Below are 14832 nucleotides of genomic sequence, written 5' to 3'. Positions count from 1 at the left end.
AACACTTACGACTAATGTTGCAAACGACGCGTCTCTTTCCGTTCCCAACTTTGTGGTCAAGTATAAACATTAACAAACCAGTGTGCATCATTAACGCATTCAATTCATTAAGACACACTGTTGCATTTAAGGTTAAAAACACAGCTAGAACTTACCAGAATTTTACTGCAAGTATTTCAATTAATTATAGGCCTAATGTTAATAAACAACCTATTTACGCGATAAAATCTCAATTGCTACTGAGAAATGTAGTGATAAATAACAGGTAGCCTACAATAAAAAATAAAAAAAATCCCATAGTTCATCAAAATGGGCTTCTCCAGTAATGTAGTCATTAATAACACAAAGACAGAGCACAGTGTTACGCATACAAACACTCAGTCCGAGTATAATGACGTGAAGTAAATATTATCATAAAGCACTCCACTGTATACATAACTGAGCAATAAAAAGAAATGTACAGTTCTGTGAACTCATCAATTATTAGGCGAGTTTTACCTAGTAAATAATAGAAATTATATTTTACAGTACAGGCCTATACGTATGACATATTGTTTTAAATAAATAAATAATGTACAGTAAGGAGTTTGATACACGATGTGAAAGTACTTTTCCTCTCAGTACATTTCCTGGCATTAGCTGCACCCGAATGCACGGACCTCATCCACACGAACTGACGCGTCGCTCGGTCAACACCTGTCCCGCGGTGACGCGTTCCGGAGGCGGAGCGCAGACGCGTTTAAAAAGCCGCTCTCGACGCTTGAGAGAGCCACAGCGCGCTGATCTTCACCAGTCCGGCTCAAACCACTCACACACCACAGAAACATGATTAAGAAAATGAGTCCCTCGGAGAGCGAGTTTGACATCCCGGCGAAAAACTGCTACAGGATGGTCATTCTCGGATCCACCAAAGTTGGCAAGACGGCGATAGTGTCTCGCTTCTTGAACGGACGCTTCGAGGAGCAGTACACGCCGACCATCGAGGACTTCCACAGGAAACTCTACAGCATTAAAGGAGATGTGTACCAGCTGGACATTTTGGATACTTCGGGAAACCATCCGTTCCCAGCTATGAGGAGGCTATCCATTCTCACAGGTAAATGTCAGATTATGAACCGGTGCATCTTTGACTCAACAGTATACCAGACTCGATTTCTAATCTCTCTCTTTATTCTTTTGGCCGCAGGTGATGTTTTCATCCTGGTGTTCAGTCTGGACAACCGCGAGTCGTTTTGTGAGGTCCAGCGGCTCAAGCAGCAGATCTTCGAGACCAAGTCCTGCCTTAAAAACAAGACCAAAGAGAACGTGGACGTCCCGTTGGTCATCTGCGGGAACAAGGGCGACCGCGAGTTCTGCCGCGAGGTTCAGCGCGAGGAGATCGAGCAGCTGATCGCCGGCGACGAGCAGTGCGCCTACTTCGAGATCTCCGCCAAGAAGAACACTAACGTGGACCAGATGTTCCAGAGACTTTTTGCTCTCGCCAAACTGCCCAACGAGATGAGCCCGGACCTCCATCGCAAGGTGTCCGTGCAGTTCTGCGACATTCTGCACAAGAAGTCCCTCCGAAACAAGAAGATCAAGGACGGCGACGCGTACGGCATTGTTGCGCCCTTTGCGCGCCGTCCGAGCGTGCATAGTGACTTGATGTACATCAAAGAGAAGGCGATAGGAGGCGCACAGGCGAAGGACAAAGAGAGATGCGTTATCAGCTAAACCCGAGGCGCTTCCAGCGCTGCTGCGGTCATTACTATGGGATGCGGCCGTCTCGCTGCAGTCTCGGCTGAGGGAGTTGTGCCTGTTGCGGTGACTCCGAATGGATCGCGTTCGCACCGGCGGTAGAAGTCATCGGCTTGAGCGCTCACCTCGCGACGTGGAAGCGCATGTCATGCTCGCGAGATCTCCTGTACAGAACACCGACTCAGTTCTGTTCAGTCCGAGCGCTCTGTGATGTGGCTTATCAACTCCATGCTTCAAATGTGCTTTCTTAGAACATATGCCTTTCTGAACGGGGAGCAATGTCAGCGGTTTACATTTGTCTGGGTTAGATTTGATCACAAAGAAATCAACGTTTTATTGCAATTTATTGTCAATGAATGTATGTTTATTCTTCTATGTGATTATTGTTGGATTTGACACGTGGAAAACAGAAATAAAAGAATTTCTCAAGAATATGCATGTTTCCTCGTTACTTTTCAGCAGTGCGCGCTGATGTACACGACACTTCTTTATGTGCTCACACATTTAAAACTGCAAACCAGTAGCTAAATCTAGCGTATGCATGCTTTGAAACTGCAGAATAATGTGAAAATAACTTCTAGGATGCTCAAACTATTGTCGTTTATATGTGTGCACACTTGACGCCTCCTTGATCTATTATGGCATGAGCAAATAAAATATATATTTATGGTTTCATATCTTCATATTATCTGAAAGCTTGCAGCTAAACTCTATTGAGCATGCATGTTCCAGATATAACCTTTAAAACTGAACAATAATCTGAAAACACCTTCTAGGAAGCTCAAACTATTCTCATCTGTACTGAGCTCTTCTGGCTTGTAATGAGGCTTCTCTGAGCACATTGCAAACAGTTTCATGATCCGTCTCAAAGCTTGCAGATACAGTCCATCACACATATTCAGATCATATCCATTAAAACGGCAGAATAATTTGAAAATACCCTCTAGGATTCTCAAACTATTGTCTTTTGTTGTATACACATCAATTAATGTATCAATGACATCTTAGGAACCAAAACTCTCTCTGAACACATTAAAAACATGGTTTCGTCCAGGATTGCAGCTCAAATTAATTTAGAGTCTAAATAGTTCAGATATATGTTTGAAAACTGCAGAATACTATGAAACTGCCTTCTAGGAAGCTCAAACATGAGTCGTATGCTGTGGACACGCTTGACGCCAAGAAAACATGACTTGTAATTGACTAATCTATTTTGGCTTGGAATCAGGCTCCAAAATTGTCTATAAAAGGGGGATTAAATATGGTTTTATAAACTATAAACCCTATTTCGAGTATACATGTTCCAGCTACACTACCAGTCAAAGGATTTTGAAAAGTAAGATTTTTTTAAAGAAGTCTCTTCTGCTCAGCAAGGCTGTATTTATCTGATCAAAAACACAGTAAAAATGTCTAAATATTATTATAATGTAAAACAGCTGTTTCTATGTGAATCTGTGTTAAACTGTAATGTATTTCTGTGATGCGCAGCTGTATTTTCAGCATCATTCCTCCAGTCTTCAGCGTCACATGATCTTCAGAAATCACTATAATATGCTGCTCAAAAAACATTTATTATTATTATTATTTAAAACAGTTGAGTAAATTTTTTTCAGGAGTCTTTGATGAACAGAAAGATCCAAAGATCGGCATTTATCTGAAATAAAAAGCTTTTGTAACATTATACACTATACCACTATTTTTTGTGTGGGGGGGGGGGTTATGTTAGAATTTAATCTATTCCAGGAGTCTTTGATGAACAGAAAGATCCAAAGATCGGCATTTATCTGAAATAAAAAGCTTTTGTAACATTATACACTATACCACTATTTTTTGTGTGGGGGGGGGGGGTTATGTTAGAATTTAATCTATTCTAAATTATAGAAATTAATACTTTTATTTAGCAAGGATGCTTTAAATTGATCAAAAGAGATGATAAAGACATTTATAATGTTACAAAAGATTTCTATTTCAGATAAATGCTGTTCTTCTGAACTTTCTATTCATCTGTGAATCCTGAAAAAAATCTACTCCGCTGTTTTCAACATCATAATAATAATAATAGTTTCTCGAGGAGCAGATCAGCATATTATACTGATTTCTGAAGATCATGTGACACTGAAGACTGGAGGAATGATGCTGAAAATACAGCTGCACATCACAGGAATACATTACTGTTTAACACATATACACATAGAAAACAGACGTTTTAAACTGTAATGATATTTCACAATTTTACTGCGTTTGCTGCATTTTGGATCAAATAAATGCAGGCTTTGTGAGCAGAAGAGAAATAAAAAAAAATCTTACTATTCAAACACTTTTGACTGGTAGTGTACACGCTTTAAATCAGCAGAAAAATATAAAAATACCTTCTAGGATTCTCACACTATTGTTGTGCACAAGCAAAAACGGCTTGAAATGAACTAATCTATGCTTGGAATGAAGCCTCAGCATTGCCTCCGAGAACATTACAAATAATTGTTAACAGTTTAATCAGAAAGCTTGCAGATAACTGGTAAAATATTCCAGATGTATGCTTTAAACCTGCACAATTACTGAAAACGCCTTCTAGGATGCTTAATAATAGTCTCTCGTTGACCTCAAGCAAACTTGCTTGTCATTTCACTAATTAACAATGGCTTGATTAAGACCCTGATGCTGTTTCAGGTCACCCAAGCACATTCAATAAGACTTCATGTTTAAATGCATGCAGAAAAAGAAGTAATTTAATTGAATGCACAAACTATGACAAAGGCAGGGTATACAGAATCCGTTCTCTAGTAACAAGCAACATTCACCAAAGTACACACTTTAGAGAAATTATAAAAAATACAGCACTTTTACAACTATAAGTGGGTGGGTTGGTTGGTTAGACGCAGCAGCACGGCCATGGTTCCTCCGCAGAGCGTCTCAGGAGGGTTTGGGGATGTCAAACATGCACAGGCTCTTGTATTTCTGCAGAAGCTGGTTCTTGGTCCGGACCTGCTCTCGGAGGCTGCGCAGGTTGCTCTCCTGCAGCGCGGGACTCGTGTCGACCCCCGGCATCGCCGAGATCTGCTCCCGAGCCTCCTGGAGCTTCGTCTTCAGCTTGTTCAGCTCCTGGTGCACGTCTGGACCGTCTTTGTCCATGCTGTTGACGGGTGAGTGCAGACAGGACGTTAAAACCGAGCGGCTGCTGCTGCTGCTGCTGTTGTTGTTGTTGTTTACACACAGACCCGATGCTAACACGTACTGACACGTGACAGAACACGGCGAAATATTCCTGCATGCTGTGCCTTGAAACATAAAAGAAAAGAATAACTACGTCTTACCATTTTATGATGTCGTGAATAATAGGTAAAAAGGAATAATCTTCAGCCTCCTCTAGCACCGGTTCAGCAGCCGCCATGTTTTCGTCGAGGGGTTTCTGCGTCATCAACGCGCGCCCGCGTTTCTGCGTAAACAACGTCATGATGTTTTTTCTGTTTTTGTTTTTAATTACATTTTTGCAAGTAGCATTTGGCTTTTGTAAAACAGACTGTTACAGTTTTAGAGTAGACACAAAGAAAACATCAGAATAAAAAATAAAGAAAAGACAATAGAAAAAGCAGATGGCTCAATAATCTGATATGTTTTAACTGCTTTTCTGTTTTCTCTAGCTGTTATGTAGCTACGCTTTTAAACCCAGAGCGAAATACAATCAAATGTGGTTTAGAAGCTGTAACTTTAGACCTTTTCCAAGCAAGCACAAGATTTTAACAGCATTATTTAAAAGAGCAGAGCCAGTGTTACAGAACAGAAACAGGACCGTTTCTTCTGTAATGATGCCTTTGTTTTTATCAGCTTTACAAAACAATTATATATCTCTCTAGAAAATTATCTATCCATTTATCTGTCCATATTTATATTATATATATATATATTTTTTTTTATTTTTTTTTTTTTTATTAAATGTTTGTATTTTGTATTTTATTTATTTATTTATTTTTTTATTGTTTTATTTTATTTTATTTTATTTGCTTATTTTATTTTATTATTTTATTTTATTATTTATTTTATTTTATTTTATTTCATTATTTTATTTTATTTTAATATTTTGTATTTTGTTTTTTGTATTTTATTTTATTTTATTTTATTTTATTTTATTTTTAAGTGTTTCTCTTCATCCTGGGAAAGTTTACAGAAAAAAAAACATTGAAATGCATACATATATAAAAATGTTAAACTAACTTAAAAAATTTAATTCAAATAATAAATCAATAAATAACACAAAACAATACGGTCCTGCAGTACAAAGATGTATTAATGTCACGGAAACTGAATATTTTCCAAAGTATATTTTACACATTTATATTATTAATTATTATAGAGTATAAATTGGGATTTTATTCATGTGTGTGTGTCTGTGTCTCTGTGTGTGTGTGTGTGGGTGTGTGTGTCTGTGTCTCTGTGTGTGTGTGTGTGGGTGTGTGTGTCTGTGTCTCTGTGTGTGTGTGTGTGGGTGTGTGTGTCTGTGTCTCTGTGTGTGTGTGTGTGTGTGTGTGTGTCTGTGTCTCTCTGTGTGTGTGTCTGTGTCTCTGTGTGTGTGTATATCCTGTCAGCTCACAGTAAGGTGTTGCTGTGTTTGTTCGTCTCTGACTGCTTGAACAGCGTGATTGTTCTGATCTGACGGTTAGCAAACCCTCGGAGCACGTGGTCCATCATCAGTTATTATTCATTAATGACAGGCCTCCTCCATTATTTCTCACACTGTGCACACACTGGCTTGTCATTAACAGGATGTTTTGATGGAAGCACATTGTTTGCCAATCCCGCTTCCTCATTGCAATATTCTGTCTGATCCATACTGGAGAAAAGCACAATCAATACTTCAATCAATAATCATGCCATTGAGATGATGAAAACATGTACATCATACGCTGGGTCACATATTATGATGATTCATGTTTTATAAGATCGTTGAAGTGTGTTTTTGTGTTACAAATAATAACTTTACTTATTTTCTTTAACAAAGAAAAAAGAAAGAAGTAGAACAATCATAAATCAAAGTTACAATGGAAGTGAACGTGGCCATTTTTTCAGAATGTAAAAGCAGAAAAGATCATTTTTACAGACATTTAGGGGTTTAGGATTCATGGCATTGCACGGTCATGACGACATTTTTTTTATATCTCTGCTTTATAAAGTTTGAATATATGTTTATTCTTTACACAGACAAGGCTGGCAAGTAAAATTTCACTTTTGGGTGAGAAAAAAAATGACAAAAATAAAACGGGAACTTTTTAAAAGCTATACAGACATTTAAAAAAACTAACAAAATTACAAAATGACACTAAACAAAATTAAAAACTAGAACTTTAAAACTACCTTAAGAAACAATAAAAATGAGAAAATTACACACACAAAAAATAAAAAATAAAACTTTTTAAAAGCTATATAGACATTAAAACTAATACAAATGACAAAATTACACACAACAAAACTAAAACTTTTTAAAAACAATATAAAAACAATAAAAATGGCCAAATTACACACACAGAAAAAAAACAATAAAACATTTTATTTAAACAGGCATTAAAAACGAATAAAAATGACAAAATGACAAAAAAAAACCTAAAACTATATAGACATTAAAAAATAAAAAAAATGATTATACTCCAGCTAAAAAGGTAAAAACTAAAACTTTTAAAACAGACACTAAAAATTACACTAATTTATTTTTTAACTGAAATCAAAATGAAAACAGAAAATATAAAAATAAAAACGAATTCAAAATAATAAAAATGAATAGTGTCTCAATGATAAAATAACACAGCTCTTGTAATGCGGTCCAGTTCGACCCCCATTTGATCTTAAAACTCTGGTTTATTTCTGTTTTTTTAAGTTTTCATCCATTACATACGTTTCTCATATCTATTATAAAGTTGAATATATCTTTACAAAGACAAGTTTAGCAAGTGATATTTTCACACAAACATCATGTAAACACATATTGTTTACTGTTTCTAAAGAAAAAGAATTACTTTTTTTGTTGTCAATTGAAAATACTGAACCCTGCACAGTTTTTCAAATAGTTTGGCAACAGTGATACGGACCGAGTTCAGCCATGTGTCCTTCCAGGACGTGTAAGTCACATTATAGGTGAGGATACAGACCGTACTGTTCTCATATCGTCCTTCTCTTTTAACTTCAATGACACTGGAGTTCACGCCTAGATTGCCACATCACGCTGATCTTTTGTTCGGAGGGAGAGACTTTGGGAAGCTCTGTTCCGTTGAAACCCCCCGAGACAAATCTCCTGGAATATTTCACAGTCATTAGGAACTCTGGAAACCTCGAGTATCTGTTTATTGGAAAATGACTGTTATGCAACACAAAAGGATTTTGAAGCATATAAATAATTGAGTGCAATATGTGGAATGTGTTAGAAACACATGGCCAAAAAGTCCATCACGTGTGCTCGGCTTAACCGTTTCGAGTGTGGCCTGAATTCTAGGTCAGGTTGTGACAGAAACGAGGAGGAAACAAGTTGTTCACTGAGCTTTTTTTCTCCGGCTGCTTATGAAATGTTCTATCTGTGCGGTTTCACACTTCAGTGGTTTTGCAGCATCCGCTTCCTGACACTTTAGGTCCAAGAAAGCTGTGGTCTGCCTTAATCAGAAACTAGCTGTTGACAGCTCAGCTCAACTTGGTGACCACATTAGTGACCATTAATGGCACCTGTCAATCATCGACCAACCTGCAAAAGAGGGAGTTTAAAACCCGGACCTCAAATCTCTGTCGTGCATTTAACCCTCCTGTTGTTCAAGGTTATTATACTTGAAGGGGACATCGGATGAAATTGTCACTTTTTTAGCTTTTTAGCATTCAGTCAGGTTTCTGGCGTATCTTCCAGCTCAGAAAAGCTGAAAAGAAAACACGCAGCCAGTTTGTTTGAAACTCTCATCCGGCGAGCTGTTTCAATCCGCAGCTGGTTTCTACATAGATAGCTAGCTATTTGAATAAGACCGCCTCTGAGCTATATACGGATATATTCAGGTGTCTTGTGTCGACGCCCCACGGAGCAGAGAGGGGCGGAGTGAGTAGCTCATTAGCATTTAAAGAGACATGCACCGAAACGGCACACTGTGAACAAATTTCAGTTTCAGTGCAGCTTCAAAGGGCGCCACACAATCCCAGCCGAGTAAATTATCAGGACATTTTTATTCTGGAAGTGAACTAATCCTTTAAAACCAAAACTAAAACCATAAAAACTTATTTTACTTTTTTAATTTTAATTATTTAACTTATTTTACATCAGTTAGTTGCAAAGACAACATTTTTTCCGTTTTCATTTAATTTAACTTGATGTAATAACTAATTAACTAAATAAATAAATAAAATAAAAAGAAGAAGAATAATAAAATATACATACATATTATAAAAAAACACATTTTTTTTTATAAAAGCACACACCAAAATTACTTTAAAATGAAAATAAAAGCGCTGATCTTTTGTTCGGAGGGAGAGACTTTGGGAAGCTCTGTTCCGTTGAAACCCCCCGAGACAAATCTCCTGGAATATTTCACAGTCATTAGGAACTCTGGAAACCTCGAGTATCTGTTTATTGGAAAATGACTGTTATGCAACACAAAAGGATTTTGAAGCATATAAATAATTGAGTGCAATATGTGGAATGTGTTAGAAACACATGGCCAAAAAGTCCATCACGTGTGCTCGGCTTAACCGTTTCGAGTGTGGCCTGAATTCTAGGTCAGGTTGTGACAGAAACGAGGAGGAAACAAGTTGTTCACTGAGCTTTTTTTCTCCGGCTGCTTATGAAATGTTCTATCTGTGCGGTTTCACACTTCAGTGGTTTTGCAGCATCCGCTTCCTGACACTTTAGGTCCAAGAAAGCTGTGGTCTGCCTTAATCAGAAACTAGCTGTTGACAGCTCAGCTCAACTTGGTGACCACATTAGTGACCATTAATGGCACCTGTCAATCATCGACCAACCTGCAAAAGAGGGAGTTTAAAACCCGGACCTCAAATCTCTGTCGTGCATTTAACCCTCCTGTTGTTCAAGGTTATTATACTTGAAGGGGACATCGGATGAAATTGTCACTTTTTTAGCTTTTTAGCATTCAGTCAGGTTTCTGGCGTATCTTCCAGCTCAGAAAAGCTGAAAAGAAAACACGCAGCCAGTTTGTTTGAAACTCTCATCCGGCGAGCTGTTTCAATCCGCAGCTGGTTTCTACATAGATAGCTAGCTATTTGAATAAGACCGCCTCTGAGCTATATACGGATATATTCAGGTGTCTTGTGTCGACGCCCCACGGAGCAGAGAGGGGCGGAGTGAGTAGCTCATTAGCATTTAAAGAGACATGCACCGAAACGGCACACTGTGAACAAATTTCAGTTTCAGTGCAGCTTCAAAGGGCGCCACACAATCCCAGCCGAGTAAATTATCAGGACATTTTTATTCTGGAAGTGAACTAATCCTTTAAAACCAAAACTAAAACCATAAAAACTTATTTTACTTTTTTAATTTTAATTATTTAACTTATTTTACATCAGTTAGTTGCAAAGACAACATTTTTTCCGTTTTCATTTAATTTAACATGATGTAATAACTAATTAACTAAATAAATAAATAAAATAAAAAGAAGAAGAATAATAAAATATACATACATATTATAAAAAAACACATTTTTTTTTATAAAAGCACACACCAAAATTACTTTAAAATGAAAATAAAAGCAGAAAATATATATTAACAGCAGGTGAATTGAGAACATGTATGGTCCATCGTTTTTATTTCATTTATTTTATTTATTCCAGGTTCATTAGACAAATACATTATATATATATATATATATCATCTAGCTGTCTAATGAACCTGGCATTGTGTATTACGACTAATATAGATTGTTTGACGAATTGCTATGTTCCTCTTTTGTAAGTGGCTTTGGATAAAAGCGTCTGCTAAATGCATGAATGCAAATGTAAATGTATCTAGTATTTGTGACAGAAAGCGCAGTCCATTCACAGCATCACTAAAGAGACGAGCCGCTCATAGTTTCTAGATCTGCTGTAAATGTCACAGATACACTTTAGTGGCTTAATGTGAGGAATATTCCACATATGCATCTCCAAATGCACTGGAGAAATACATCAAATACATAAAAGCTCCACTGAATAAAGACGTTTGAGTCATGACAGATGCTTTTTTACTGTATTGATTTAGTCTGATCACGTCACTAACGTACGTGAGGTTGAGATGATCATTCTTACAGTTCAGCTTAAACTGTTATTATGTTACTGGTATGTTATATACTCTCCAAAGCCAACTTTTCCTCTCTTTTGGCACTTACTGGTCTGATCTGGGCACCAAACTTTCCTGCTGCCCTCTTAAAAACCCAGCTGAGACCAGCATGTATTTCAGTGATGATTCTAGTGTAGATATGCATGGATTCTTTCACGGATTTCTTGACTAATATTTGAGAAAGGCATAGATTTCATTGTGGTGATAGTTTAGTATCACTATTAGTTTTTATTAATAATTATTAGTAGTAGTTTTTACACTGTAAAAAATGGGTTAGGGTTAGGGTATACTCAACATTAGATTAAGTAAAAATGTGTTGTTTCAACTTAAAAAAATGTTTGTGCCTGACTTAAAATGATAAGTTTAGTTAACTTTAGTTTTGTTAAGTTGGATAGTTAAGTTATCTTAAGTTCACTAATTGCAACATCATTTTTTTTTACAGTGAATATTTTGGATTCGTTTTTAATTGTGTATTTTCCGTTTTAATTTTACAGTGAATGCAGTCAGAATACTAGTGAAAATACAAAGTATTTCACTTTATTTTTACTGCTTAGTAGTAGTTGTTAAGTTTAAGTATTGATTAGGGATGTAGAATATGGTCATGCAGAATATGTGCTTAATAAGCACTAATAAATAGCCAATATGCTAGTAATATGCATGCTAATTAATAGTGAGAATTGCTCCACCAAAAAAAAGCACACCAGTGTGTTTTTTGTTTTTTTATCATTGTGCCAGATATAAAGAACAAGACAGGCTTTATTATTAAAGCATATTAACTTGTCATACTGTGTTGAAATTCTTAAATTACACAACCATTCAAAAGTCTCTTCTGCTCACCGATGATGCATTTTTTAAAATAAAAAATACAGTAAACTGGAGTGCTGTGGATTACTTGTGGATTATTGTGATGTTTTTATCAGCTCTCATTCTGACGGCACCCATTCACTGCAGAGCATCCATTGCTGAGACACTGATGCAGTGCTACATTTCTCCAAACCTGATGAAGAAACAAAGTCATCTACATCTGAGATGGCCTGAGCGTGAGCACATTTTCATCACAGTTTCATTTTTGGGTGAACTATCCTTTTAAAAACAGCATTTATTTCCAATATGACAACCTCCGAATGCTTTCTGGATGACCACGTTTTTTTAAGCGTAGGAGAAAGAGGTTGAGAGGACTTGAATTCTTCTGCTATGTCAAAGACTGACGTGCAAGTCAATGTGACACTGTTCGAAACATCCATCTGTGCTGCGCATTAAGCATACAGAAAAGCAATAATTCTTGTTTATGCGAGGTGGAATGTAGACGTCTGTTGACTTCATATAAGTGCTCCGGGAAAGATTGTGCGCTGTGACTAAAATGGGACTGAATTGGTTGGCAAGTCACATCATTTGACATAGTCCGGATACATGAGTCACATCGAGCGACTTGCTCGTATTCTTCCCCCGCTCTCTTTCGCTTGTACAAGTCCCCTCTCTCCTCTCAAAAACACATCATCCTTGATATAAAATTATTGTTGTTGACGTCATCTGCCTTGAGGATTCATTCACGTGGTGGCAAGGCTGATCTGTGCACCGTGTGTCTAAACAATGCTCATTTAATAATGCTCAGTAGGCCTATTTTTAGTTTGGCATGGTATTTATAGCTTAATAATAGTGTTTAGACGTGCAGCCCTTCCTACTGATGCAACACGACTTGACAAACAAATACAAATATAGCATGAAATGATCCAATTTATTTGTGATACCATCAAAGGAGGTCCATTTCAATCAGTCCGGTCTTCCGACACACGTTTCTGGACCCTCCACGTGGAGACAGCAATCGAAGGAAACTAGCAGTTACAGTGTTACATAAGAGTTTGTAAAGGAAGATGGATTAGCAAAGGAGCGGGAAGCAAATTGAGAACATTAATCAATGAGGCACGCAATGAAACAGACTTCACAAAGTCTGAAAGCACCCGCGAAAATGCATCGGTTTTGCATTTTTATTATCGAAAAGATTAATTTTTCATATGTTCATATGAATTGAATTTCAGCCATGATTCCTGTTTTGATCGAGGATCTTAAATAGTTCTTTACGTAACAGTTTTAAAATATTAAAAATCTTTAACTATAACTCTCATTTGTTCATGCAACAATGAGCAATATGTGTTTTACAGCATTTGTTAATGTTAGTTAATAAAAATTGTTCATGTTAGTTCACAGTGCATTAACTAATGTTAACAGATACAACTTTAATTTTAAAAATGCATTATTATGTGTTCAAATTTGACAACATTAATACATTTACAATGATTTTTGTGACTATTGTCAGTTTAAGTAATCAAAAAGATGTTAAAAGCCATGGCTGTAATCATTTACATTTCCAGAAATAGAAAGCCAAACAGAACGTATTGCATTCTTGGATATAATGTTCAGCAAATGTAGTCAGTCATCCAAGTATTGCATGCATTAAAAAATTGCAAACTGTGCAGTTTACCTACAATGTACTACAGAAACAGTAGCACTGTATGTTAGTGTGCTAACCTGAACATAACCAACCACTTTGAGCATAGTTAACTTTCTCATGCTGTGCTGATAGACTTTTGCTGCATCTACAAAGCAATAGAAATTGAATAAACGAGTCACGGGAGTGGCTGATATGTAGACTGTTCTTAAAGCTGTGTTTGTAGTAGGTCAGGTTTAAGAGCCAGCAGAAGAATACATGCTTAATTTGCTGATTTATTACACATAAGTAAATATGAGCACAAATCAAGAAAATGTGTTTCCAACCTCATGCATAGTGTCTATGTGCAATGTGTTTTTGCTGCAATGTATAATGCAAAAAAAAAAATGCAATAATGAGAATTCTTTACATTAGTTAATTTCCATGAAAAATAATTCTAAAGCATTCTTTTTAATTAATTTTACTTTTCACATTTATTGCATTATTAAAATCAAAAGTTGTATCTGTTAATTTTATTTAATGGACCTGAGCTAACATTTTTCTTAGCTAATTAACATGAATAATTACTGTAACAAATGAATTGTTCATTGATATTTAATTAGTCAGTTAACATGAACAAATATGACCTTACTGTAAAGTGTTACCGTTGTGACCTAACATGAACAAACCATTAACAATTGTATTTTAACTAATTAACAAAGATTAATAAATATTGTAAAAATGTATATTAAAATATCATTAGATTTTTTTTATGAAACATTTAATCTTTTCAAGAATAAAAATGCAAAACCGAAGCATTTCCGCGGGTGCTTTCAGATTTTCTGAAGTCTTGTTTACTGTTTCATTGCGTGCCTCTTTTATTAATGTTCTCAGTTTGCTTTCTGTTTCTTTGCTGATCCATATTTCTTTACAAACTGTTAAGTGTAACAGTATTTTTATATTTTTTTAAAAATCGCTGTTATTTCATGATAATGTTAACAAAAGGGGCCTTATTGTAAAGTGTTACCATTAATTTTAACAAATACAACTTTTGATTTAAATAAATGATTTAGACATACTGTTCTTTGTTAGTTCATGTTAACTTAATGTAGTTAACTAATGTTAATGATTTAAACCTTAATGTAAAGTGTTACTGAGGAGAAACCATCATGGTTAAACGTGACAATACTGTCTGTCTGTCTGTGGTTATGTGGGAGTGTGTGCATGTTATTATTTTCATGAATCTGTGCAGTGATGGATATTTTTTGGCATGTGTGACAGTGAGCATTGTGGTTGCACATGTTTATCTGTTCCTCTAGACAGTGGAAGAGAAAATCAGCTGTGTGTGTGTGTGTGTGTGTGTGTGTGTGTGTATATGTAGGTGGGT

General features: G+C 36.2%; 2 protein-coding genes across 2 annotated transcripts; one reads left to right on the top strand and one right to left on the bottom strand.

Annotated features, from left to right (window-relative positions):
• Nucleotides 1-704: 704 nt before the first annotated feature.
• Nucleotides 705-3089, top strand: LOC107602420 (dexamethasone-induced Ras-related protein 1-like). Its single transcript, XM_016294912.1, has 2 exons — nucleotides 705-1096; nucleotides 1187-3089. Exons 1-2 carry the CDS (start codon nucleotides 826-828, stop codon nucleotides 1711-1713), a joined length of 798 nt encoding a protein of 265 aa, XP_016150398.1. The 5' UTR covers nucleotides 705-825; the 3' UTR covers nucleotides 1714-3089.
• A 1336-nt stretch (nucleotides 3090-4425) lies between these two features.
• med9 (mediator complex subunit 9) lies at nucleotides 4426-5161 on the bottom strand. The gene is made up of 2 exons (XM_016294911.1): nucleotides 5049-5161; nucleotides 4426-4867 (listed from the first exon to the last, which is right to left on the bottom strand). Exons 1-2 carry the CDS (start codon nucleotides 5150-5152, stop codon nucleotides 4648-4650), a joined length of 324 nt encoding a protein of 107 aa, XP_016150397.1. The 5' UTR covers nucleotides 5153-5161; the 3' UTR covers nucleotides 4426-4647.
• Between the last annotated feature and the right edge of the window lie 9671 nt (nucleotides 5162-14832).

The sequence above is a fragment of the Sinocyclocheilus grahami genome, unplaced genomic scaffold (genome assembly GCF_001515645.1).
Source record: "Sinocyclocheilus grahami isolate Dianchi unplaced genomic scaffold, SAMN03320097.WGS_v1.1 scaffold326.1, whole genome shotgun sequence".
NCBI lineage: Eukaryota > Metazoa > Chordata > Actinopteri > Cypriniformes > Cyprinidae > Sinocyclocheilus > Sinocyclocheilus grahami.
The sequence above is the reverse complement of the archived record's forward strand: the minus strand, read 5'-3'. Positions and strand labels throughout refer to the sequence as shown.

Bases quoted from the DNA above. Each gene is read 5' to 3' on its own strand.
- LOC107602420 (XM_016294912.1), top strand. From the start codon at position 826: ATGATTAAGAAAATGAGTCCCTCGGAGAGCGAGTTTGACATCCCGGCG. The intron at 1,097-1,186 runs GTAAATGTCAGA...TTTTGGCCGCAG, and splicing joins GAGGCTATCCATTCTCACAG to GTGATGTTTTCATCCTGGTG.
- med9 (XM_016294911.1), bottom strand. From the start codon at position 5,152: ATGACGCAGAAACCCCTCGACGAAAACATGGCGGCTGCTGAACCGGTG. The intron at 4,868-5,048 runs GTAAGACGTAGT...ACCCGTCAACAG, and splicing joins ATTCACGACATCATAAAATG to CATGGACAAAGACGGTCCAG.